Source organism: Canis aureus, chromosome X (genome assembly GCF_053574225.1).
Source record: "Canis aureus isolate CA01 chromosome X, VMU_Caureus_v.1.0, whole genome shotgun sequence".
NCBI lineage: Eukaryota > Metazoa > Chordata > Mammalia > Carnivora > Canidae > Canis > Canis aureus.
The window spans coordinates 41141640-41167805 of NC_135649.1; the positions used below are offsets into that span (position 1 = coordinate 41141640).

Sequence of the window (26166 nt, forward strand, 5' to 3'; positions counted from 1 at the left end):
TCCTGGGCACTGAACATGGAGATTGCCAGATATGGGATTGCCAGAGGATACAGCAGTTCTACTTTTATTTTTTTAAGGAACCGCCATACTATTTTCCACAGCAGCGGCACTATTTTTTACATTCCTGCTAGTACTGCACAAGCATTCATTTTCTCCACATCCTCACCAACACTTGTTCCTATTTTTTTGATAGGAGTCACCATAATGGGCGTGAGGGGATATCTCCCCACTTAATGATTTTTTTTCATATGCTTGTCATATTTTTTCATATGCTTGTTGGCCATTTCCTTATCCTCTCTGGAGAAATGTCAAGTCCTTTGCCCATTAAAGATTTTTTTCTCCCTTCTTTCCAGTTATACAATATAGTGTTACCCACTGTAGTCACCATGCTTTACATTAGACCCTCAGACCCTATTTATCTTCTGGCTGAAAGTTTGTACCCTTTTATCAACCTGTCCCTATTTCCCCCAGCCCCTGGCAACCACTTTTCTACTCTGTCTCTGAGCTTCACTATTTTTTTCGGTAAGATTCCACATATAAATGATACCATGCAGTATTTATCTTTCTCTGATTTATTTCACTTAGTATAACACCCTCAAGATTCATCTATGTTGTCACAAATGGCAGGATTTTCTTCTTTCTCGTAGCTGAATGATGCTTCTTTGTGTGTGTGTATATATAGCACATGTCCTTTATTCATTCATCTATTGATGAACACAGGTTGTTTCTATATCTTGGCTTTTGTGACACTTGCTGCAGTGAAGTGGGAATGTAGATATCAATTCAATGTCTTTTCATATCCTCTGGATTTGTATTTCTTTGTCCAAACAATTGGATTGTTACATCATACATTAATTCTGTTTTTAATATTTGAGGAACATCCACACTGTTTTTTATAATGGCTGAGCCAATTTCCATCTCCACCCAGCAGTGCACGAGGGTTCCCTTTTCTCCACATCCATGCCAGGACTTATTAGCTCTTGTTGTTTTGATGATAGCCATTCTAACACATGTGAGATGATATCTTATTGTGGTTTTGAGCTGCACTTATTTCCCTGATGATGAGTGATGTTGAGGACCTTTTCATAGGCCTGCTGGCCATTTGTATGTCTTCTTTGGAAAAATGTCTACTCAGTTTCTCTGCCCATTTTTTAATTGGATTTCTTTCTCTTGAGGGACTTTTTCATATATGTTGGATATCAACCCCTTATTAGATAAATGATTTTCAAATATTTCTCTCCCATTCTGTAGGTTGCCTTTTCATTTTTTTAAAGATTTATTTATTTATTTGAGTGAGAGAGGGTGGGAAGGGGCAAGAGAGAGGGAAAGAGAGACCCTCAAGCCGACTCTGGACTGAGTGTGGGCCCAACACAGAGCTCAGTCTACGACCCTAGGATCATGACTTGGGCCAAAATCCAGAGTCGTATGCTTAGCTGACAGAGCCACCCAGGCACCTGGGCAGGTTGCCCTTTCCTTTCATTGATGCTTTCCCTTGCTGTGCAGAGCATTTTAGTTTGAAATAGTCCCACTTGTCTGTTTTTGCTTTCATTGCTTTTGTTTTTTGGTGCCAAATCCAACAGTACACATTGTCAAGATTTTTTTTTTAAATTTTTATTTATTTATGATAGTCACAGAGAGAGAGAGAGAGAGGCGCAGAGACACAGGCAGAGGGAGAAGCAGGCTCCATGCACCGGGAGCCCGATGTGGGATTCGATCCCGGGTCTCCAGGATCGCGCCCTGGGCCAAAGGCAGGCGCCAAACCGCTGCGCTACCCAGGGATCCCCACATTGTCAAGATTGATGTCAAGTGCTTACCCCATACTCTTTTAGGAGTTTTACAGTTTCAAGTGTTTGTTTTAGTTGGGTTACTTGGGGTTTCTTTTTTGTTATTGAGTTACAGAAATCCTTTATATATTCTGGATAATAACTTCTTATCAGAGAAGTGGTTCACCACTCACTATTTTCTTCAGTTCCACAGATTGACTTTTCACACTATTGACTGTATCCTTTGATATGTTGAAAATTTACATTTTTGTTGTACCCGCATTTATCAGTTTTTTTCATTTGTTGCCTATGCTTTTGGTGTCCTATCCAAGGAAGCACTGTCAAACCCAGTGTCATGAATCTTTTCCCCTGTATTGTCTTGTAGACATTTTATAATTTTACCTCTTACATATTTAGGTTCTTGATCCATTTAGAGTTAATTTTTGTGTATGGTATGGCTAAGTCTACCTTCACTCCTTTGTATATGGATATCTGATTCTCTGAACACCATTTGTTGAAGAGACTGTCCTTTCCCCATTGAGTTGTGATGGCACTGTTATTGAAGTTCATTCAACCATATATATATATGCAGGGGTTTATTTCTGGGCTTTCTGTTCTATCCATTGGTTAAATGTCTTTATGCTAGTACAGTGGGTTTTATTACATCTTAATGAAACTGTAACACACAAGAGAATTATGTATTTGGAATTATGTGTACTGTTCCAGTCAATAACTTATAAATAATTGTTCTCAACATTTTAATTTCAATTTTGTGGTTTTTCTCTAACTTTTTAGCGATCAGTCCTATGTGATTAGTTTTGTGGTTCCTAATCAGAAAAGATTGACACTTTTGGCACAGCAGAAAGGTGTGGAAGGATCTTGGGTTGATATCTGCAATAACCCTGCCATGGAAGCTGAAATACTGAAAGAAATTAGAGAAGCTGCGAGTGCCAGTAAGTAAGAAATTGCTTGTCTGTTGAAGTCCCTAGAAGTCATTTTTTAATGATGTTTTGTGCATTAGGCTCTTTGAGGTGTCTATTTAATTATTTTGTTTTAATAATAAAATACAGGGTTTTTAAAACCTGCATCTTGAAAAAAATTATATATGTAGAAAATGATCTTGTATAAAATTATATATATACACATTCTATGTATTCTATGTATTCTATATATTATGTATATTATATATAATGTATATATTATATACATATAATATACTATATGTTATGTATATATAATGTATATATTATGTATATATATTATGTATGTATTCTATGTATTATATTCTATATATAGGATATATTATATTCTATAGTATATTCCATGTATTATACATGAATTCTATGTATTCTATGTATTATATAATTATATGTTCTATGTATGTACATATATATATTATAATTGTATGTTGGAAAGATCTTTAAATGTTGTATAGTAGAATAGCCTATCCAGTTCTTCATTGCATTTTACAACATCCCTGCTAACTGGTCACCCAGCCTGTGTTTGGAATGGGCTATCTTTGTCCTGCTAGTTGATAATGAGGTGCCCTGGTGCAGAGCTCTAATGGCTTGTCATTATGTATACCAACTTGATATGGGCCCTTTCTATCCATAGATCTCTGTCCTTCAGTTCTGGGAAATATCCATTTATCTTTGTTTGCTTGCTCTTCTTTTTATAGATTTTCTCCCCCAGGTTTTGTGTTTGTGTCTTTATCTGGGACTCCTTTCACCTGACTGTGGGAGCCTCCTGCCTTCATGCTCTAGTTTTATTACCTTTTATCTTCTTTTGTTTTCTCTCTCATCCTTTTTGTTTTACATTCTGGCAGAGGCCCTCCAGTTTCTCATCTCTTCTGTTTGTTGAAGTTCCAACTTCTAGAATTTTGAAAGCTCTTTCCTACCTTCTCCATATTCTTTTTAAAAATTTTTTTTAAAAAAGATTTTAGTTATTTATTTATGAGAGACACACAGAGAGAGGCAGAGACATAGGCAGAGGGAGAAGCAGGCATCCCCATGGGGAGCCCAGTGTGGGACTGGATCTTAGGACCCCGGGATCACGCCCTGAGCCAAAGGCAGATACTCAAACATTGAACCACCCAGGTGTTCCTTCTCTGTGCTCTTCTGATCACATCCTGTTGCTGTCATGAGTGCGGTCGGTGTGTTGTCTCTGACTCCCCCGAGGGTGTTCAAGGGGCTCCTGTTCTGAAGCATTCTTCCCCTGTTGTCTGTTCCCCCAAGTCCTGTTTCCTGTGTGCTTGACCACAGCCTCTCCTATACCTGTGCCCCCTTGTCTGGCCACTCATGCTTCAGAACGAACCATTAGAACCCTGTTTGGAAAGCTTACTGGGCTTCACTGACAGGTGATTCAGTGTCTTAAATCAACCCATTTCTGCCAAGAAGACTTCTTGAGTCTCCTGCCTGGAGGCTCTTAGCCTGACCTGCCCCTTCCAGGAGCCAAAAACAGGACACTGGAAAGACACTGGGTGTGGGGTGGGTGGCTCTTACCCCACAACCACCTTGTTTTTTCAGCTTTACTCCCTCTGGTATTCTCAGAGTCCAGTCTCTCTCTCGAGGTCAGCCTTCCCAAAAACTAAACCTGCCTGCCTGCCTATCTGTCTGTCTATCGGCAGCTAGCTTTTAGCTCCCTCGACCCTCCATCAGTTACTGCTATTCTCTTTGCTTTGGATATTCCAAAATTTTCTGTGAACTCTCATCCAGTGTCCCCTCTCTCTCATTTCAGCTATTTCCTTGCTGTTAATACCTTCTTTTAATTTTAAAAGTTATCTTAAACTGTGTAAATTATTTTCTAAGGGAACAGAGAGAAACGGTGAGCTCTTCATGTTTAAGAGGATGCTAGCGACCTAGTTTTAACCTTGTTGCTTCCCCTCCTAAAAAAATGAAAACCTCGCTTTTCTGATGAGGTGTTATGTTACATTCATCATAAAATACTAGACAGTGCAGAAAATCAATAAAGGAGGAAGTAAAAAAAATCACTTTATAGTACTAGTCTTTGGGTGTTAATGTTACACTCTTTCCAGTATCCATACCCAACCCATCAGCATCAGTGACATGTTTCTAAGTCTGTAGATACAGAATTGCATTGTCATTTTTAATAGTTTTCTGGTATAGGAGTAGCCACTTGAGTCTTTGTTGGACTTTTAAGGTGAGTTCCTTTCTCTGGGCCCCACTGTAAACAAATATAACACATATCTTGCATATTCACTTATTTACTTATTTATTTTTTTAGTATGAATCCCTAGTAAGGGAATTTTTGAGGCAAGGAAAATGTATATTTTAAAGGCTTTTTTCCCCGCTCTGTTGACACATAACTTTCTTGTCCCCCAGAAAAGCTAGTTTATACTTTTATCAGAGATACACAAGCCAACCCCTATTTCTCTAACTAGGCTACTAGAATTTATTCTTTTAAATTTACTATTTAGGTTCCACTTATTAGTTTTTAATATTAGTTACTGGGTTGAAGTTAAAAAACTGTTTTTCCCCAAGAAGAAATACTTTTTAAGATTCTATTTATTTATTTGAGAGAGAGAGAGAGAGAGAGAGAGAGAGAGAAAGAGAAAGAGCACGTGCAAGTCTGAGCAGGGACAGAGGCAGAGGGAGAAGGAGAAGCTGACTCCCCGCTGAGCAGGGAGCCCAAAGTAGAGCTCAATCCCAGGATCCTGAGATCATGACCTGAGCCCAAGGTAGATGCTTCACTGACTGAGCCACCCAGGCACCCCCCCAAAACAGAACATTCTTATAGTTAACTTTGGACACTATAAAGGTTCAAATAACAGATGCCTATTAACATAACCAGATTCAAAATTAAGTTACTTTATGATCATAAAGACAAGGGCTTAATGTTTTTTTCTTAAATATGGCTTTATCAGTTATAGTACCATTGATAAACCATACTTTTTATATTACTGTCACCAGGCTACCAGAATATTCTTTGATAGAGATCCTAATTTTTTAATGTGGTATTCCAAAAAGTATTTTAGCCAATAGGCTGTTATTCTGAGTCACTCTCCGAATGTACTAATGGGTAAAATGCAACTTGAGTAATTTGTCCTTGTATGTTTCACTGTAAAAGCAATAATGGGGAAAGTCAAACTGGATCACAATCAGGTGAAAAATGGAGTAAAATTCTAGGACCTGTGGGGTCCTCATAACTTTCTTAGACTGAGGCACGAAATCAAACAATGATTTGGATAATATACAATAATTATGGGCTTCAACATATAAGTCCTAGTTGCCCTGTGCCACAAAACACTTACCTTGCCAATCTTTTGCTTCCAATGATTATTTCAGAGACCTAATGCAAAAAGAATAAAATAGTCTTGATTGTGTTCAGCTAAATCTGCCTGTAAGCATACATTTTTAATAGAGGGCCTCTTCATGTTTCAAGAAGTATGAGCTACCTAACCAGACCCAACTTTGTGTACCATCACACAGCAAAGCCAATCACTGAGACATTGAGTATACAGGAAGAAAAGGGTTGATTTTCGAGGCAGCCAAACAAGGCTGCCAAGAGGCAGGAGGGCAAGCCTTAAATCCACCTCCCCGAAGGGGGAGAGGACAGGGTTCTCTCTTTTTTTCTTTTTGTTTTTGGGTTTTTAAAAATATCATAGTGGTTGGGAATACACAAATATTGATGAAAATGGCAGGAAAACATAAGACTTAGGAAGGATGGAGCACACACATTGAGCAAACATATATGTAATATACATCCCATATTCACTTAGGTGTGGGAACTTAACACGAAAATGACCTCCTGCCTTCAGGAGGTCACCTAAGGACAAAGTTAGGAGCTAGGTGCAAGCTCTGTGAACCAGTATAAACTGAATGGGGTCTGGGGTTCCTTATCTCTGGGGAAAGAATGCAGAGCCTTGCTTGTTCATAGGCTGGAACCTTACCCATGACCTTCAGTGTATGTCTCTGCACAGGGGGCCAATGGATTCATTAGTGGGGTCTGGAAAGAAACAGTAGCTCATTAGGGAGAAACAGGTCCCTGAAAAACAAGCTTTAAATTTCCTGCTAGTTTCAAACTCATTGACCTCTTGGGCATGGTTTCACTTTCCCTAGAGTTCTGGTCTGCCCTCAATCTTGAAGGAATTGGGACAATGACCACTCTGGCTACTTCCTGCTGGAAAAGAGCACAGTTTAGTGATTGGAGGAATGAAGCAACTTTGTACTTTGTTGGAAAAATTCCTTGTACTTGGCTTAATATGGACATTTGGAGTGACCAGAATATTAGTTCCTTTTTTGATTGTTTTACAATAATATTGGAACGCGAATTTGATTTTTACATATCTAACTAATGTAAAGTACAATAATGTAAAGATAACCCAAATCTTATTAGTCCCTGGAGAATTGACCTCATCTCTTCTAGGATCCAGGGAAAGAGTCCAGTAAAATTTGATTTCTCAACACACCTCTTGGCAAATTCACTGTAGCCAAGTGTCATGCTCTCTGATTTTTATTTTATCTAAATGAGTTCTTACTTTAGAGGGATTATATATACACTGCAATTGTGTAGAAATGGCACATATCCTAGCCTGTTTTGCAAGGATAATATAGTCCAGAACAATACAGTTATCAAACACTACCTTGGCTAACAAATCTATTTTCTTTCTGTTGGGCAACAGTGACGAGAGCAGTTTTGTCAGTGAACGCACCTAAGGTGATAGTAAGATTCTCAATCATATGTTCATGAGCCTGGATTCTCTACCAGGATAAAAATGTTCTCCCAAACAAGCGTCAGATTCTGTCCTCCTGGTAACCAGGCATGTTAACTCCAATGATTCCCATTTTGTTTGATAATAAGGTTTTTTTCATATTAGTATTAGAGTTCAATTTGTCAACATATAGCATAAAAAGGTTTAAGAGGGTTAGTGCAGTGACTGGTTTCTTTATGATTTCCTTGGGGTAGAGAAGGGCGGGGGGCGGGGAACCAGATCTTTAAATCAGTAGATTTCTCTTATTTTCCAGCTGCCAAGACCTGGTTCCCTCAGGGCTGGTTAGGAGTAATGGGGAGATCTCCCTTTTGGCCAAGACTTTTCTTAGAAAAACAGCACACAGATCAACGTTGTTCCATTGTAGCTGGAGTTGACCTGTTCTGTTCTGTACCTTGGGGAAGAAGTGTACCACATATCTCATGCACAGTCTGAGTCTTGAGGTCAGTTCAGTTAAGCAGCTATTTCATTTCAGGAGGTGGTCTTGCAGGTGGGCTCTCAAATTTAGGCCTATGTTATGTAAGCAATCAAGTAATTAATAAGTGACATTTCTATGGAAACAGAAGAAAAACACATGTTAATGGTTGGAGCCAATTATGAAGCCAGTGTCTAAGTCCTGAGAGCTGCCAGTGAGAAGATTTCTAGATGTCAGGCTTGAAGCATCTTTAGCTAGAGTGATGGCAGGCAGTGGCCATCTGACAGATCTCCTGGATTGTAGTTTAGTCCCTGGTGTTCTCTCCGAGTGGCTCACACGGCAACATGCAAGAAGATTGTATTGTCTAAACATCGGTCGTTGTAGCAGTTTTAACTTTAAATGATTTCAAGTCAAGGGAAGCCAGGAGAATTCAGTACTCAGCCTCATTTTATAGGAAACGACAAACACCTAGAAATAGTTCATTAGAACTAGCATCTAACATGCACAAAGATTACCACTTTAAAACTAATTTATTTGTAAAATGAATTCAGTTTTAACTTAGCCTAATTTTTTACTTGAGTGCAGCAAGAGTAGTGATTGGCCATGTACGTTCTTTTAAATCTCTATTGCTGGAACTTTTCATAAGGAATTTTAGAACTGAACTTTTAATAGCCTCTTGAGACTCAGAAGCCAGGCCAAATATTTGCTATCAGACTCTCCTGCAATATCTATAGATCTGGGTGAGTTCCTCCCTTCTTGAGGTCCCTGAGATATCCTGAGGTTCCTGCACCTGCCAGGAAGTGACCTCCTTTACTCACCTGGAATGGCTTCTGGGTACTCTGGAAGCAGGATATCAGGCTGGTATCTCCAAGGGGCTCTACTGGATCCTTAAAGTTGACCTTTGTTCCTGAAAGCTATCTGGTCACATTTGGGTTGATGATGTACATTGCCCTCAAATAGGACATTTTGATCTAAGCCTTAGTGATATAGTCAGTGTTTCCAGTGTTGTCACAAGGAGAACAGGTTTTTGTCATCTTAACAGGGAGAAAAACCAAATTCCAATCTTATTCCATTGTACTTTTAATATTAAAACTAATATTAAAAAATAAAACTAGTATGATCCTGTAGCTTAACTATCCTGGGACTAAAATAAAACTGAAAAATAAAAAAAAGGAAATGAGAAAAACAGGTATGAAGAATGGTAATTTGTTTTTGTTGAAAGATAATTATTTAGTCTTACAATGAAACTGGTTATTTGAAAAAACTGAGGAACAAATCAATGTAAAAAATTATAGAGAGTTTATGAAGGGAAATCTTTGAAAAAAAATTTGGTCAGTCAACAGTTGGACAGTTAACTGACTCAACCACCCAGACACCAGAAACTTATGATTCTTAAGATGGAACATGCACATTGAGCAAACCTATATGTAATATACATCCCATATTCACTTTGGGGTGGAAACTTAACACAAAAATGAGACAAAATCTGGCCCCTGCTTTCAGGAGGTCACCTAAAGACAAGGTGAGGGGCTAGGTGTAAGCTCCATGAACCAGTATAAACTAGATGGGGCCTTCCTTTGGCTCTTTACCTCCGGGGAAGGAATGCAGAGCCTCATTTTTTTCATAGACTGGAGCCTTACCCATGACCTTCAGTGTATGCCTCTGCAGAGGGGGCTAGTGGATTTATTAGTGGGGGGTCTGGAAAGAAACAGTAGCTGATTAGGGAGAAGCAGGTGGCTGAAAAATAAGCTTTAAATTTTGTTTTAACCTCATTAACCCTATGGACATGGTTTCAGGTATAGGTAGTATCTATCATAAGAATGCAAAGTAATAGGGGTGCATGGATAGCTCAGTCACTTAAGCATTGGACTCTTGATTTTGGCTTAAGGGTCTTAATCTCAGGGTTGTGGGATGAATGGAGCCCCTGGTTGGGCTCTGTGCTGGGCGTGGAGCCTGCTTAAGATTCTCTCTCCCTCTTTGCCCCTCCACTCCCCCTTACCCACTCATGACTGTGCTCTCTCTTTTATAAAATAATAAAATCTCATTAAAAAAATACAAAGTAGTAGTTTTACAACCAATTGTAAATTAGTTGATAATTGATAATCAATTATTATAATCAATTGATAACTACCAGTGGCTTGAAAAACCAACATTTGCTGCCACCTGCAGGCTATATTTCATAATGTAGGTGTTTCTGATAAAATGCCACGTGTAAAATTCTGTTTATTTTTCCTTCCCCGTGCTCTTTCGTACTTGCTGGCAGCATATCCTGTTTATCAGAAACTGGGTAATTGCCCATTGTTCTCTAAATCTTGTGGCACTAGATATTTAGGAGTTCCCAAAATGAAACCTCTCATGTAGCCTTTTCCCCGCCTTTGAACCAGAATTTAGTTAATAAAAATTAAATACAGTGACTTTTATGAATAGGGCCTATGTAAATAAGGAAAGTCATGAAATAAAAAGGTTCCGGAGCCAGATCTGTACTTAAGAATGTAAAGGTTTCCTTGAGATCCTAGTGTGATCTCAGCAGATGAGCTTTCAGACACCTCCCCATAACTGAGCCGTAATGTGTCAACAGAGTAGATGTGGAGAATTCAAACAAGTTTCATGTTCTTTTACTGCTGGTTCAGGTATTATTTTTAGGAATTTGGTTCTCCATAGTTTGAAAGATTATTTTTCCCCCCTCAGCTTTATATTTTTCTCTCTTTTTAATGAGAAATTCAGTAAATCGAATCAAGCTTTCCTGAAACTCAAAAAAACAAAACAAAAAAGCTTTCCTGAAACTCAAGACCAGTATTAGGTCAAAAACTTCCATGAATTTGAGGTTTTGGCTTGTCACCCATGCCAAGTGGTCTCTCAAGTCACCTAGGTTGTTTAGCAGATTTTACACACACAGATTGCATATTCCTTCATAATTGCTGTTTTACATAATTGCATGTAAAATAAAGCTCCTCTGCAGATTTACACTGCTGTCAAAAGGCTTTCAGGATACTAGGGATGAGCTTGTATTAATAATAAGTAGTTGAGGGACTATAATTGAATTTTAAATTATCGAAGTGCTCTATTGATTGATTCTGTGGCCTTATTTTCTTGCATCTTTCTCCACATGCGCTGAATTGGTTAACGCAGACACAGGATGTGAGGCCTCAAATTCTTATCCCATCAAAGTATGAAACTCCCCATTCCCCCTTTTGATTCTTATTTGACCGTCTAATAAAGCTCATGCAGAACAGTTGTCCAGAGGTGTAGTTTTCTGCAAACAAATGAATACATAGGTATGTGTTTATTGAGGGTTTGTACGGTGGCCCTGTGCAAGGCAGTGAACAAAGCAAAACCTCGGTTTCATGGACCTTGTGTTTTAGTGGGTGAGGCAGATACATGTAATCTGTTCGGTGGTGAGAAGTATCTGGAAGGAGATGTAGTGCCCGAGGACAGGGAGGCAAAGAGGACACAAGGGCCAAAGGGCCAAGGAAGCCGCTTCCGGGGTGCGGCATTTGAGCAGACACCTGGGTGAAGTCAGGAAGTGAGCCACGCAGCTGCCAACAGGGAAGAGCATCCCAGGCAGAGGACACAACAAATAGGAAGACTCTGAAGAGGAGGGGGTTTGCATATATAGCAGAATAAAATGAGAAACTGCAGGCTAAAAGTACATTCAACTGAAACAATTCATGTACACTTTGAGAATTCTACAATGACATTGTAAGGTACTGGGATCCTTACTAATTAACTGGCCTCTCGCCTCTCCCTTCTCCCCTGTCTCTCCCTCTCCTCCTGCCTTCCCCTCACTTCTCATTTCAGTGAAACTGGAGCGATTTGAAATTCCAATCAAGGTTCGCTTAAGTCCAGAGCCATGGACGCCGGAAACTGGTTTGGTCACTGATGCTTTCAAACTCAAGAGGAAGGAGCTGAAGAACCATTACCTCAAAGACATCGAGCGAATGTATGGGGGCAAATAGAATGCTGCTGCTCACTTACAGCCATACAGGAGGTGGCCTGGTGTTTTTTTTTCAGCTCTAGAATTTTCAGCCTTGTTGAGCTGTCAGAATATAAGGCGTATATCATTCTAAAGACATGGTAATTAAAAAAACAAAACCAAAAGTGATTAAAATAGTCGTTGAGTCTACTTTAACTTAGTTTTGCCTAGTTCTCGTGAAGAGTCATTTCCCTTGAGCTGTGTTATTAATTTTAGAACAAAAATCCTGTTTTTTTAAAAATTAGCTGAAAATATATCTGTTTTCTTCAAGGAACATATTTAATGTGGAACAAAATAAATTGGAGTCAGAGTCGAACGTAGTTTGCGGCAATTTGCATTTTCTGATGTCTGTTGTCTTCCTAGTTCAGAAGAAGCTTAAAATAGTAAGCATGACAAAAAAAATATGTTTTAACACTACTCAACGCAGAAGTGCTGTAGGACTTTAAAAGTCTCTTTCCAACCATGTATCTTGAAGGCAAAATTCAGTTGTAATATGATAGACAGAATCAACTAGTAGTACCTTGGAAACCATTTTAGGATTCATAATTGTTGGCATAGGTTAGATGAAGAACCATTCTATTGTGAATAATTACAGTGCCCAAAGTCTGAATACAACAACCATTAAACACACCAAAAATACTTAGTAATATATTTAAAGGGAAATTGAACTGCTTTTCTGAAACTTGGAGGTTTTAAAATCAGCGGCTGTCATGATTTGAGTGACTTAAGGGCAAAGTACATTTTCAAGACTATTGGAAATTGGCCATGTTTGTTCAAAAGAAAGGGCTGAGACCAAGAGTGAGGTGATCAAAAGTGAATCCCATGTTAACAGGAAGCCTTTTCTTCATGCAAAAAGGTGATGGCATCCTAAGTCTTTAGAATTCCAACCCTTGCACAGCACTGAACCTGGGAATGAATTTTAGTTCTGAATTTACCTTTGGTAACAGGGATTGATTTTAAAATATCCTCTTATTCAGTGACTCTTGTAGCTCAAGGTCTGTTTGCTGTTGCTGATTTCATCCTTGATCCATAGTTGATTTCAGAAAGCCTTTCATTTAGCTTTAATTTGAGCAAAGCGGGTTATGAGGAATGACTTCCCCCATCTCTTGTTCAAATCCCTGAATGATGACTTCACTTGAATGAAATTGAGGAAGTGAGGGGGGAAGAACACACCATTACCACTATTTTCCTGACTGTGGGAGGAGTTTAGAAACTGGAAATGCTCGATTTGGGCCAAGGGAGGGTCCTCAATAAGGGACTGATTCTTGGGCAGTAATTTGGCATGTGGGCTTCTTTTTAAATCTTTCATTCAAATCCGGGATTCTGTAGTTGACAGATTATCACACTTGAACCATAGTTACTGTAAAAAGCAAAAATTCTTAATACTGTTATTCTTTGCACTTTTTTCTTAATCATTTTATATATATATATATACATATATATATATATACACACATATATATGTTGCTTACATTGCTTTGTACAGATGTGGGCCACCACTGCAACAAAATACATTCTTTTTGCTCTAAGATATTTATAATGAAAATATTTAAATGTTATGTATATGGTGGTGAAAAGGAAAAAAAATAATCCGGTGTTATTATAAGCAAGAATGAAGGTTTTTGTAAAGATTTCTGTTCAGTGTTCTGCAATGTTAAATTCGAGGCAAGCTCTCTCTGAAGTGACAGGTGTGTGAGTATTCTTATTCTTTCCAACTTGCCTTTGAAGGGTGAAGAACCATTGTCATCAAGTAGACTACTATTCAGCTCCTCCTATTCAGGCCCTCCACTGTTGATCCTTTAAGGATGATTTCCTTAGATTTTTTTTAATATGTGAATAGTTTTCCCTTTCGGAATGGTGATTTTAACTATATGAATTGCATGCATACTCCAATATTTGCACCCCGCCCATTCCCATCTCCTGAAAGCTAGAACACTGCCAACTAATCTGTTGTACAGGTCCTTTAGAAACATGGAACTAACACTTAAAGTTGGGTGCTGCTAATTCTTTGTGAAACTCCAAATATTGTTACGGGACCAGGGAGATGCCACTACTCTACCCCCTAATTTTTCATTGAAAAAAAATACATGGTATTATGTAAACCAATCTCTCCATATTCATAGTGACTTTTCAAGTATTTGAGCCTAAAGATTTTAATCCTACATTTTTATACCTGTTGAAATTGTTCACTGTTGTTATGACATGTCAGCCATCAAATGAAATTGTACTTTAAAAATTTACTACAATTCTGTACATTTCTAAGTCGAACACTTGTGACTTTTGCTTTAATGACATGAAACTATCTTGCCTCCTTGATATTTGTATTACTGCTGCTGCTGTTTTTTTTTTTTTTTACCCTAGAACAGAGGTTATAATTGTATGGCTTTTCAGAACTGAGATACAGGTGAATGATTCAAAGAGTCAAAAGTTGAGGAGAATAATGTTTCTTTCTGGCATAAAGACTGATTAATAAAAATCCTTGCCTGTGTTTTCCTGATAGCACATGACAAATGTCTCTTAGGTGACAAGATGAGAGAGCAGGTTAATGATTGTGTGGTATTTGGAACTCAGAGAAATATTTTAATTTTCAAATGTAGTTACAAATTAGAACGTATTCATATTTTGTACTTTCTGTTAAAATGCATGATTGCAAGATTGTTACTTCAATTTTTGTGTTTATTCCTAATGAAAAGCTTGGTTTGTTCTTGTTTTTAAGTTTGCACTCGAATCTTAAGAAATAAATCTACTCATGTTATCAGGGCGATTTGTGCCTAATGATGCGCCAAGACATAACCTGCAGGTTTGAATACTATTAGCCAGACTTTATTTATTTATTTTAGATTAGGTGATTTTTTAAAAAAAGATTATTTAAGTAAGCTCTCTACCCAATATGGGGCTCAAACTCGTGACCCGGCGATCAAGAGGCACATGCTCCTCCGACAGAGCCAGCCAGGCACCCCTATTAGCCAGACTTATTTATTTTTACTTTTTTAAAGATTTTATTTGTTTGAGAGAGAGGGCACACAAGAGCAGGGGGAGAGGGAGAAGCAGACTCCCTGCTGAGCAGGGAGCCCAATGATGCGGGCATGATGATGTGGGCTCGATGTGGGTCTCAGTCCCAGGACCCTGGGATTATGACCTGAACTGAAGGCAGACACTTAACTGACTGAGCCATCCAGGCACCCCTTAGCCAGACTTTGAAACACATATTTGCAAAGCATTCATCTGTAGGTTTATGGAGTTGCATTAAGCAGTTAACCTGGCCTGTATACATCCTATCCATTGGTTTGGAGAATTTGAACCCAAAACCTTTACGTTGCTACAGTTAATAAAGTAGAACTCCTTTGCACTACCGATATTGTGAAACAAAGCACAGTCCTGGTGTGTGGATCATTAGGAAGTGCTACTAAATGGTAACTTACCTGTAGGCTCCTTAATCTATTTGAGACCTATGAGGGTGCATATGAAACAGTGTTAGAGTCCAGGAACTGGATGGCCTCAGGCTATTTTCGGGCTCTGCCCCTCCTCTCTAGCAGTGTGACTGAGCAAGTGTCAGGAACACTGGTCCACTACTTTTTTCCATCTGAGCAAATGGGGTTTGTTGATCATAGGCTCTACCCCATCAGGTGGTCGAGAGGGTTAAAACACGTTAGTCCCCGTAAAGTGTTTGGATTACCTTATGTTAGCCGACATCATCGTTATTGTAGCCAGACGATCTTCACAGGTGAGGTGGTCTCACATATTTGCTTATTAGCATACTCAGGGCTTTAAGACTTCAAGGCTTGCCAGTCCCTGAAGACTGGAGAGTTCTGGATACAGAGGTGAGGAGGCCTGGCTCATTCTATCACTGGCCTTGTAACCCTGGACAAATCGCATGATGCCCTCTTAGCCTCAGTTTCTTCTTCCTATATTAAAGAAAAAAGACAGAACTTCAAAGGAAGATACCCTTTGCAAATAGGGAAAAGTGAATGACAGACAAAAGAGGGAGTGTAATGTTTCCTGGGGCTCATCACATCTAGCTTTCAGTTGTGATTGTGCTGTCTCAGGTTTGCTTTTTTTTTTTTTTTAAGATTTTATTTATTTATTTGACAGCACAAGCCTAGGGGAGGGAATGACAGAGAGGGAGAAGCAGGCTCCCTGCGAAGCAAGGAGCCCAACTTGCGACTCCATCCCAGGATCCCGTGATCATGACCCGAGTCCAAGGCAGACGCATAACACAGGAGCCACCCAGGTGCCTCCTGAGGTGGGTTTTTAATGATGCCCTAGATCCCAAAGTTTCTAAGAAGGATATGAGGCTGTGGATGACACCATCACAAGAAGTGAGGATTCTTCTGGGTATAAGGAGTTTGCCACTCTCTTGTGCTCTCTCTTAAAAAAAATAGAGTTCTGCCCCTATAATTTAAAAAAGCGTTTTACAACTAAAAAAAAAAAGATTTATTTATTCATGAGAGACACTGAGAGAGAGGCAGAGACACAGGCAGAGGGAGAAGTAGGCTCCTTGTGGGGAGCCCAATGCAGGACTCGATCCCAAGATCCGGGGATCACGACCTGAGCAAAAGGCAGATGCTCAACCACTGAACCACCCAGGTGCCCACTTTTTTTTTTTCTTTAACTGCAATCCTCAATACTGTGTCCACATGCTGACATGGATGCAAAATAATATTCTGTGACCCTGTTTTTGTTAAAACAAAACCAGACCCAACACGATGAGATGCTTACCGACTTTCTATTCTAGTTCATTCATTGAAATGCTGATCGTGACCCTCCCCCAGTTGATTTCAGGACCCCTCGGAAGAGCTCCATCTGCTAGAGCTTTCTGTTAAGTTGGAAATGTCCTGAATCTCTCCTATCCCTTCTAGGAGCCACTGGCCCCACGTGGCTGTTGAGCATTTGAAAGGCAGTTAGTGCCACTGAGGAACCCAATCTGTAATTTCGTCCTCCTGCTAGACAGCACACCTCCACAGCCTCTGCAGGCCACAGTCTTGAAAGCACAGTTTTAAATCCCACTGCCCTGCGAAGCCTGGGCAAGAGAGCGACTCCTGGCCCTCACCCCTCCCAGTTTTTCTACCTCATAGACAACCGCTTTCAACTTTTGGTGGTTTGTTTTGGTATTTTACTCTCTTGTATCTAAATAGTGTGGGTATGTTGCTACCTTTCAGCCTTGTCATTATTTATTGACCTCTCGCTTTGCAGAGGCACACTCCCCATCCTGTCAATGTAGGTATGTAATTAAATTGATAAGTTTAAATGATAATAGCTGTGCTATTCAAAGCTAGAAGGCGTATAGGAAAACCATGATTAATTCTCCTTTCCTGCACTTTTAACCCCCTGATGGCAATAATAAGCCTCTCTCACATTGGCTTGGGTTTTTTTTTCTGTGTACTTGTCACAAAGGATTTAACCCCAGACCCTCCACCACTAGTCATCCCTCCTGAGATTTGCAGATAGTAAGAATTCGAATTTGAGCAGTTCTTCATCTCTGGAATAAATGTCTTCTAGAACCTTCTGAACAATTTCAAGCTAGATCATCCACCTTCCTTAACTGTAGGATTATCCTTCCAGTATCTTAGACTCTAACTCCACTCTCATCCTTAGAGTTCCCTCCACCTGTTTCCTTAACCCACGTCTTTCTGCTGCTTGAATTATTCCCTCTTTGAAGAAACACATCCTACAATAGCTTACTGAGAAGGGAGATATGGGAGGTACGTGTGAGATCTTGAATTGGTCATTTGCTCAGGTGTAGCATTCAAGATGGAAAATTCCCCCTCCACAGTGAAAGCATTATTCCATTGACATTAGTAAGCATCCAGTGTTAGCTTGAGCAGTTCAAAGCCATTCTTTTCTTTTTAAGATTTTATTTATTTATTTATTCATTCATTCATTCATTCATTCATTCCTTCATTCATTCATGAGAAACACACAGAGAGAGTCAGAGACACAGGCAGAGGGAGAAGCAGGCTCCCTGCGGGAAGCCTGATGTGGGACACGATTCCAGGACCCGGGGGTCATGACCAGAGCCAAAGGCAGATGCTCGACCACTGAGACACCCAGGCACCCAAGTTCAAAGCCATTCTGATTTCTCCCACCCCTTCTATAAGACTCGATTTTCCTCTCCAAAGCTCATAAAAATCTGTTCTGTGAAATCTCATGACGATGTGCTTTCGTGTGCGTATGTTTTCATCTGTTGTACTAGGCCATTTCAACCCAGAAACCCATGTACATCTCTTCTGGGGAATTATTTTGAATTATCTAATTGATTTCTTTCTCTCTGTTTCCTTTGTGTTCTCTCTCTCTCTCACTTCTGTTGTCCCAATGATGAATCACTTGGGCTGATCCTTTAATAGTCTTTTTATTCCTATTTTTCATAGTTTAAAAAATTCTACCTTCTGGGAGACTTCCTCTACTGGCTAGTTCAACTCCTGAATGTTTTATTCCTGCTATCATGTTTTGAAGAGCTGGCGGTTTTGTTTGTTTCCTATATGTTCCTTTTTTGAAGCTTTCTGTGGTTGAGCAGTCATTTCTAAGTTTTTCTTTTAAGCTTTCTTTACCCCGCAGAGCCAATTTATTCCATTTGGCTTTTTTTCCCCTGCTTGCCTTTGTCTCTATTCTTTAAAGGCTTGGTCATCTTTGCAGGCTCGTTTAGGAAGAAAGTACTAGAAAGCTGATTGGAAAGTACAAGAGTATGGTTGGAGCTTATTAAAAATGTTTGGCAGTGGGGCGCCTGGGTGGCTCAGTGGTTAAGTGTCTGCCTTTGGCTCAGGTGGTGATCCTGGGGTCCTGGGATCAAGTTCCACATCCGGCTCCCCATGGGAAGCCAGCGTCTCTCTCTGCCTATGTCTCTACCTTCTTTCTGTGTCTCTCATAAATAAATAAAATGTTAAAAAAAAACCCCACCCAAATGCAGATTAGTATATTTCAATGTGTACATGCACTTGTAGTTTCAGCAAAGCTTTGTTTGTGAGAGACGTGGCATCTGCGTGTACCTACAGTTCATCTCTTATTCACTCCCCACTCGTACCACACCGATTGAACCCTCAGGCCTTTTCACCTAGAACTACCACACCGACCTCCTAACCAGCTTCTTGCCAAGCCTATTCCTTCCATCACTGCTGGTAGAGAAACCCGCCAAACTTAACCTTGCTAAAATGCCACCTTGTTGATATTACTCTTATTCAAATCAAAACGTCAGCTGGGTATTGAGTTCCTGGATCCCAGAGATCTCTTTGCCTGTCTTACCGGATTACTCCAGCAGGAGTCTCCCGTTCTCTTTTACTTCTGTGTTCTCCCGTATGTCAAGCTCATCCCTTCAAGGGCTTCTTCACCCTGGCTGCAACTAAGGATCACATTAGAAGATTAACATGACAACAAAACCCCAAACATACAAAAGCACCACTTTTTAGAAGCAAAGCACAGAATAATTCATAGAGGAGAGGATGGTCTTCCTGGGTCATCAAGGAAGGGGGTTCCCGGCTGGTTACCTGTTGGCTCCCATAACCCTCTCTCTTTTTTAAAAAAATATTTTATTTATTTATTCATGAGAGCCAGAGAGAGGCGGAGACACAGGCAGAGGGAGAAGCAGGCTCTCTGCAGGGAGCCCGATGTGGGACTTCATCCGAGGACCCTGGGATCACGATGCCCTGAGCCAAAGGCAGACGCTCAACCACTAAGCCACCAAGGTGCCCCAACCCTCTCTTATTTGTATGAGATTGATTTTGCTTTCCCTGTGGCAGCTTACTTATTTTGATGCTTGAAAACCCAAGAGGTTCTGAGAGAATGAGATCTAAAACCAGGGTGTTTCTTGGGAGGCATTGCTAAGGGTATCAAGAACCAGAAACAGACTCTTTATGGCAGGGCCACGTGGAAGTGCTAAACATTGACTTTACCCAATTTATATTTTGGCCTTGGGGTCTTAAGAAATAGATCAAAGAAAAAAGTCAAGAGACTTCCAAATCTTGTATATCCCCAGAATGACTTTTGCAGCAGAAATCTGAAAACAGTTCTTTCGAAGTCGGGTATTTCTTCTCATGCCCTTGCTCTTTGCCAGCCCTCGGAGTTATAGGAAGCTCAGAATGGGATATACATATAAACACATGTCTATTACAGACATGTCCAAAGACAATTTCTTCTTCATGGCCAACATCCCCTACCTTAGCTGTAACTTCAACATTCCTTAAGATAGGGCACTCCAATGCCCACATTCAATTTGGGATGGCAAACAGCATACGTGAGCACAGGAGAGTAGTAAGGTAGCTCCCCAGGAGGGGTGAAGGGCAGGGCCAGAGAGGGAAATCCGGGAAGTCTTCCTGCCCAGATAGCAACTGTTGGAGGCATGAAGGACTTGAGGGACTAAGAGATGAGTTAGAATCGGTCTGGTTTGATCCCCAGCCTTCCTGGGGGGTCCACATCATTTCTAATCCACATCTACATTTCATTAGCCTTTGGGATTCGAGATGGTGAGAGAATCAACCTCCCTCAGGGGCTCCGAGGAAATGAGAGGACATGGGGTCTTCTGTTTCATTTCAGTAGGAGACTGCTTTGTCAGCAAGAGGTCCCTTGGGCTCTCTTTGCTTATTAATTCTTCCCTTGTACTTATGATATAAACAAGAGCTCTCCCAACCCCATTTCCCAAGGTTGTGAGATATTTTGGTTGGCCTTTGGTTTTGCTCAGAGAAGAAAAACTCCGAACTAGCCCAGAGCTGTAGGGATTCAGCAACCTGTCTCTGGGAGGAAGGCTTCCTTGGAGCCTCCAGTCCGAGCCTAATGCTGAAGAGGCAGGAGTGACTCTTACCAGCTTTTAGCTAGTAACAAAGAATGTGTATTCACCTGTAGCAGCGTCCCTTCTGTGTCCATCAGCCTGCAAGGACAAAGTGGGGTGAGAGCAACAGCGATCTCAAAGCTTGAGATTACAGACCAGAGATCACCCAGAGCTTCCAAGTGTGCCTGAGATATTAATGCCCTTGGCCCTTGAGGTGTCCAGGGCTTCCTGGTAGGTTGCTTTCTTATTCATTAATTCCAGAGCATCATGGATGGTATCTGTGTGTGCTGTTTCAGTGAAAACTATTGAAAATGCTCTTCTAGATATATCCCCCTTCTTGGAAAGCATTGGCAACATGTGGCCATGATACTTTGTTTTCATGCTTATAGTCCCAGGCAGACTGTTGGTTCTGTGAAGGTAGACGGAGTCTGTCTCATTCACTGCTCTGTCTCCAGGGCCTGCCACGGTGCCTGGCACATAGTGTGTTCTCATAAAAATATTTCAAGCGAGTCAGATCCACAATGAGCTATCACCTCACACCTGCCAGAATGCCTAGAATCAAGAAGACAAGAAATAAAATGTGTTGGTGAGGATGTAGAGAAAAAGGAACTCTTGTACACTGCTGTAAATGGGTACAGCCACAGTGCCAAGCAGTAAGGAGTTTCCTCAAAAAGTTAAAAAATACCATTCAGCAATTCCACTTCTGGATATTTATCTGAAGAAAACAAAACACTATTTCAAAAAGAGAAGTGCACCTCCTTGTTCACTGCAGCATTATTTATGATAGCCAAGATATAGAAACAACTTTAGTGTCCATCGATGGATGAATGAATAAAGAAAATACAGGAAGTACACACACACACACAGAGGAATATTATTCAGCTATAAGAAGAAGAAAATGTTGCCATCTGTGAAAATATGGATGAATCTTGAGGGCATTGCACTAAGGGAAATGTCCAGAGTGCAAAAGACAAATATTGTATGATCTCACCTATATGTAGTATCTTAAAAAAAAAAAAAAAAAAGCTCATAGATACAGAATGTACTGGTGGTTGCCAGAGAGGGTTGGGTGGTTGTTGAAATGGGTAAAGGGGGTCAAAGTGTACAAAATTCCAGTTATAAATAAGTCATGGGGATGTAATGTACAGCATGGTGACTATAGTCCATAGTACTGTGACACATATTCAAAAGTTGCTAAAGGTATAGATCTTAAAATTTCTCATCATGAGAAAAATATTCTATAACTGCATATGGTGACCTACATTCACTAGACTTAGTGTGATCCTTTCACAATACATACAAATATGAATCATTATGTTGTATACTTAAAACTAACATGTCAATTATGTGTCAATCAAAAAAAATATTTCATGAATGGATGAATGAACGAGAGAGTCTAGACCTTGGATGATGAGTAACATTTGGATAAAAGGAAAGGGTTAAAAGTTTGCAGGGAAAAACAACACAGAGTCATATACCATCTTGGTGTATGCCAGGCACAATTTGGAAAATCAGAGAAGGGGTTGTGAACTGTTCATGTTTGGAGGCAGTGGGAAATCAGTAAGCACCATCATGCCTATTTAGCATAATGCTGGATGAATAAAGAGCCACTGAAGCATTATTGCCCCGAACAAAGCCAAAAATTAGAACAAACACATGGTAGTTGATACAACTGGTCTTGATTTTTCTCTTAGCATCTAATTTTATGTCAAGCTGTGCCTACTCATTGTGGGAACCAATTTCTCATTTGGTCTGGGCCTCAGTTCCAGTGATTCCTAAATGTTCCCAGGTCATGTCCCAGATCAGAGGCCCTCCCCGAAATCCCTGGCACCCCCGGAAGCAAAGGCTGCCATGCCATAACTCACGACGCAGGGGTGAGGGGAGGTGAACCCTGCTGTTCTCATCATATGTTGAGGACATTGCGTAGGAGAGGCTCATTGATGGCTTCTGATAACACAGCCAGCCAGTGGCCAAGCCAGAACCAAAATGCCTATTTGTCTGAGGTTGGAGCGGCTGCTCTTATCCACCATGCTCTATCATTTGTCTCTTATGGGGTCTTTACCACACCACGTTGCAACGGTCTAGGTAGCCCTTAACTCCTTAGAAAGTTAGCTTTATCATAGAAGGTAGGTCTCCTCTCGATCCCGCGGGGACTAACCGGCCTGGCGCAGGACCTGGCAGGGAAACCCGCCATTAAACTCTCCAGTTGAGGGATCCCTGGGTGGCGCAGCGGTTTAGCGCCTGCCTTTGGCCTAGGGCGCGATCCTGGAGACCCGGGATCGAATCCCACATCGGGCTCCCGGTGCATGGAGCCTGCTTCTCCCTCTGCCTGTGTCTCTGCCTCTCTCTCTCTCTGTGACTATCATAAACAAATAAAAAAAATTAAAAAAAAAAATAAACTCTCCAGTTGAAAAACGTTCTGGGTGCCCATCACCCAGTCACTGAGAGGGGTACTTGATGGGATGAGCACTGGGTGTTATGCTATATTCTGGCAAATCGAACTCCAACTAAAAAAATATAGACAAAAAATTTTTAAAAAGGAAAAACGTTCTGAACGAAGACCTGCAGAAATCCCGGCTTCCACCAGATGGCGCTGTGGGAGTCCAAGAGAAAAGTGCCCTGGGGACTCTGCCTTTCCCACAGAATACCCTGAGTATCCACTTTGTTTTCTTTACCTTCCCAGAGAGAACTGAGTGGGTGGAAGAAAATTTTTGAGATAATGTCGAGGCATGTATTGACAGAAATTTGACAATTGACTTTCTGACCATGTGCCTTGGCCCAGAAGGAAGGTTGATCTTCTGCCACCCTTTGAGATTCACGCACTGCTTTGAAAGACCTCAAAGTGGTTTGCAGACTCTTGTCACCATTAAAAAGCTAGAAATAAAATCTGAATTGTGCAGCGAATTGAAGGAGGCTGTGCAGTGGAGTGGAAATTCCTCTGGACTGGATTCAGATGGCTCTGCTATCAACTGATGGGGGACTTCAGGCAAGTCCCCTCTCCCTGGACCTCCTATCCTCAACTGCAAAATAAAGGCAGTGAGATGAGTCTTCCAACAAAGGAGTTTTTTCCCCCCTTACCCTCTATACAAAGGACATTATACAGCAGCATGATAGTATGACAGTAATAAAGATGACCAGTGTGACCACTTGCAAGCTATGTGGCCTTGGGCAAGTTATGTAACCTCTCTGGGCCTCAGTTTCCTCATCTGTCTAACAGGAATCGTACTGTACCTACCTCATGGGGTCCTTGTGAGGACTGAGGGAGATAATGCATATAAAGTGCTTATCCCAGTCCTTGGCACACATAAGCTTTCAGCGAAGGCTGTCCTCACACAGAAGTGACTCTCACATTTTAGCAACTTTATCTACAGTTTGGGTGTATATCTAGCACTCAGCAAAATAGAGGGGAAGGCTTTAAGTAATAAACCACACACCGGCTTTAAGTAATAAACCACACACCAGCTGCGCCCTTTAATAAGTGTAAGGGTAAGTGCATTTCATGGGTACAAGACAAAGGCTAAAAGTAACCACAAACCCTTGGAATCCCCATACATGGTTGGTGGGAGTATAAAATGATACAACCAATTTGGGAAACAGTCTGGCTGTGTCTTCTAAAATATCTTCCTGGTGACCCAGCATTTCCACCTTTATATATTTACCCAAGATATTTACCCATTCGTACAAAGGGATTTGTATGAAAACATTCATAGCAGTTTTCCTTTAAAAAAAAAAGATTCATTCTTAAGCAATCTCTACACCCAGCATGAGTGCTCAAATTCACAACCCCAAGATCAAAAATTGCACGCTCTGCCAACTGAGCCAGCCCAGCGCCCCATAGCTTTACTTTTAATGGCCAGAAACCAGAAACATCTCAAGTGTCCATCATTAGGAGGATGGATAATGGATAATCAAACTGTACTATGATCACTACCCAATGGAGTGCTCCTCAGCAATCAGAAGGAGCAAACCGCTGATGTATGCAATGACATAGATGATCCTTGAAAACATCAGGCCGAGTAAAAGAAGTCTTATACAAAAGAATTTATGCTGTATGTTTCCATTTATGTGAAGTTCTGTAGCAGGCAAAACGAACCAATGGGGGGGGGGCGGTTGCGGATCAGAAGAGTGATTATCTCTGGGAAGGGACAAGAGGAAGCTTTCTTGAGTGGTGATAAGGTTCTATTATCTTAGCCAGTGGTTAAGTTACACAGTCACATTTGCCAAAGCCCAGCAAATGTACAGTTAATGCTTGCACATGTCATTGTATGCGTATTTTACCTCGAAAGGAAAACAATCTTAAGCAAATACTGAATTCAAGTTAAGGGTAGGCATGTGGAAAATGCTTAGCAGTTGGCAACTTCAAAGGGAGGAAAGACAATGGATAGACAGACAGGTGGAGAGATGGCTAGGGAACCGGTAGATAAAGCCCAGATGGGAAACCATTAGTGATGGATAGTAAGTGACAAGGTATCCACTGGAAAATTCTTCCCACTTTGCTGTGTGTTTGAAATTTTGCACAATGAAGTTTCCTTTCTGGAAAAACTATAACCACTAAGTTTGGCATCCTGCATGAAGTGAATTTTTCTTTCAAGCATTACAAAAGAGCCCTCATTGGAGGAAGGCAGACCTCAAACCTAGGTAAATATTTCCTGAGCGCCTATGATTTGGCAGCCACTGCACCATACTAGGTGAGGGATTCAAGGAGGAGGAACACAGCACCTGTCCTCAAAAGGACTGCAGGGACCATCTGACAAGCACATATGTCACTGTTATCCTACACTGGGGATGCTAAGGAGAGTGAAATTTCATCTGGTGGGAAAATGTCATAATTGTTCTCACCACCAAAAAGAAGAAGAAGAAAGAAGAAGAAGAGGAAGAAGAGGAAGAGGAAGGAGAAGGAGGAGGAGGAGAAGAGGAAGAGGAAGAGGAGGAAGAAGAAGAAAGAAGAAGAAGAAGAAGAAGAAGAAGAAGAAGAAGAAGAAGAAGAAGAAGGAGAAGGAGAAGGAGAAGGAGAAGGAGAAGGAGAAGGAGAAGGAGAGGGAGAAGAAGAAGAAGAAGAAGAGGAGGAGGAGATACATGGGTCAAGTGGTTCAGGTGTTAGCTACCACTGTGAGGGTCATCACATTACAACGTATGCATGTATCAAACCCACACACTGTATATCTTACACTGACATGATGTTGTAAATCAGTTGTATCTCAGCAAAAAGATAATAATTTAAAAAGGACAAGTGCCTGGCATGAAAGACATGTGAATAATTATTGCTGCAAATAGGACTGGAAGGCCTTTTCAAGCCAGAGCAACAGAGAGTCTTGGAGGCTGCCCTAGGGTGATAATTTGGCAATCCAGTGGGGCCCATTCAAGAATTTTAAGCCAACGAGCGATATCCTTGGAAAACTGCTGGGAGAGTGGGGCAGCTGCAACAGATTTCATTGCTTTAGAAGGATTAACAGCCAAGGGAGCTTCTTGTGTACCTGCAATGGGCAGAGAGAACAAATGGATGCACCCCTGGGGAGGAGAGAGGTGCAGAAT

General features: G+C 40.7%; 1 protein-coding gene across 4 annotated transcripts in view; it reads left to right on the forward strand.

The window, feature by feature from the left end:
* ACSL4 (acyl-CoA synthetase long chain family member 4) overlaps nt 1-14634 on the forward strand; it is a 79730-nt gene extending 65096 nt beyond the window's left edge. For all 4 annotated transcript variants that reach the window (XM_077888325.1, XM_077888326.1, XM_077888327.1 and 1 more), the window contains 2 exons: nt 2559-2716; nt 11705-14634. In XM_077888325.1, the coding sequence (XP_077744451.1) occupies nt 2559-2716; nt 11705-11862 (316 nt within the window). In that variant the 3' untranslated portion in view covers nt 11863-14634. The remainder of the gene's footprint in view (nt 1-2558; nt 2717-11704) is intronic.
* Nucleotides 14635-26166: the final 11532 nt, after the last annotated feature.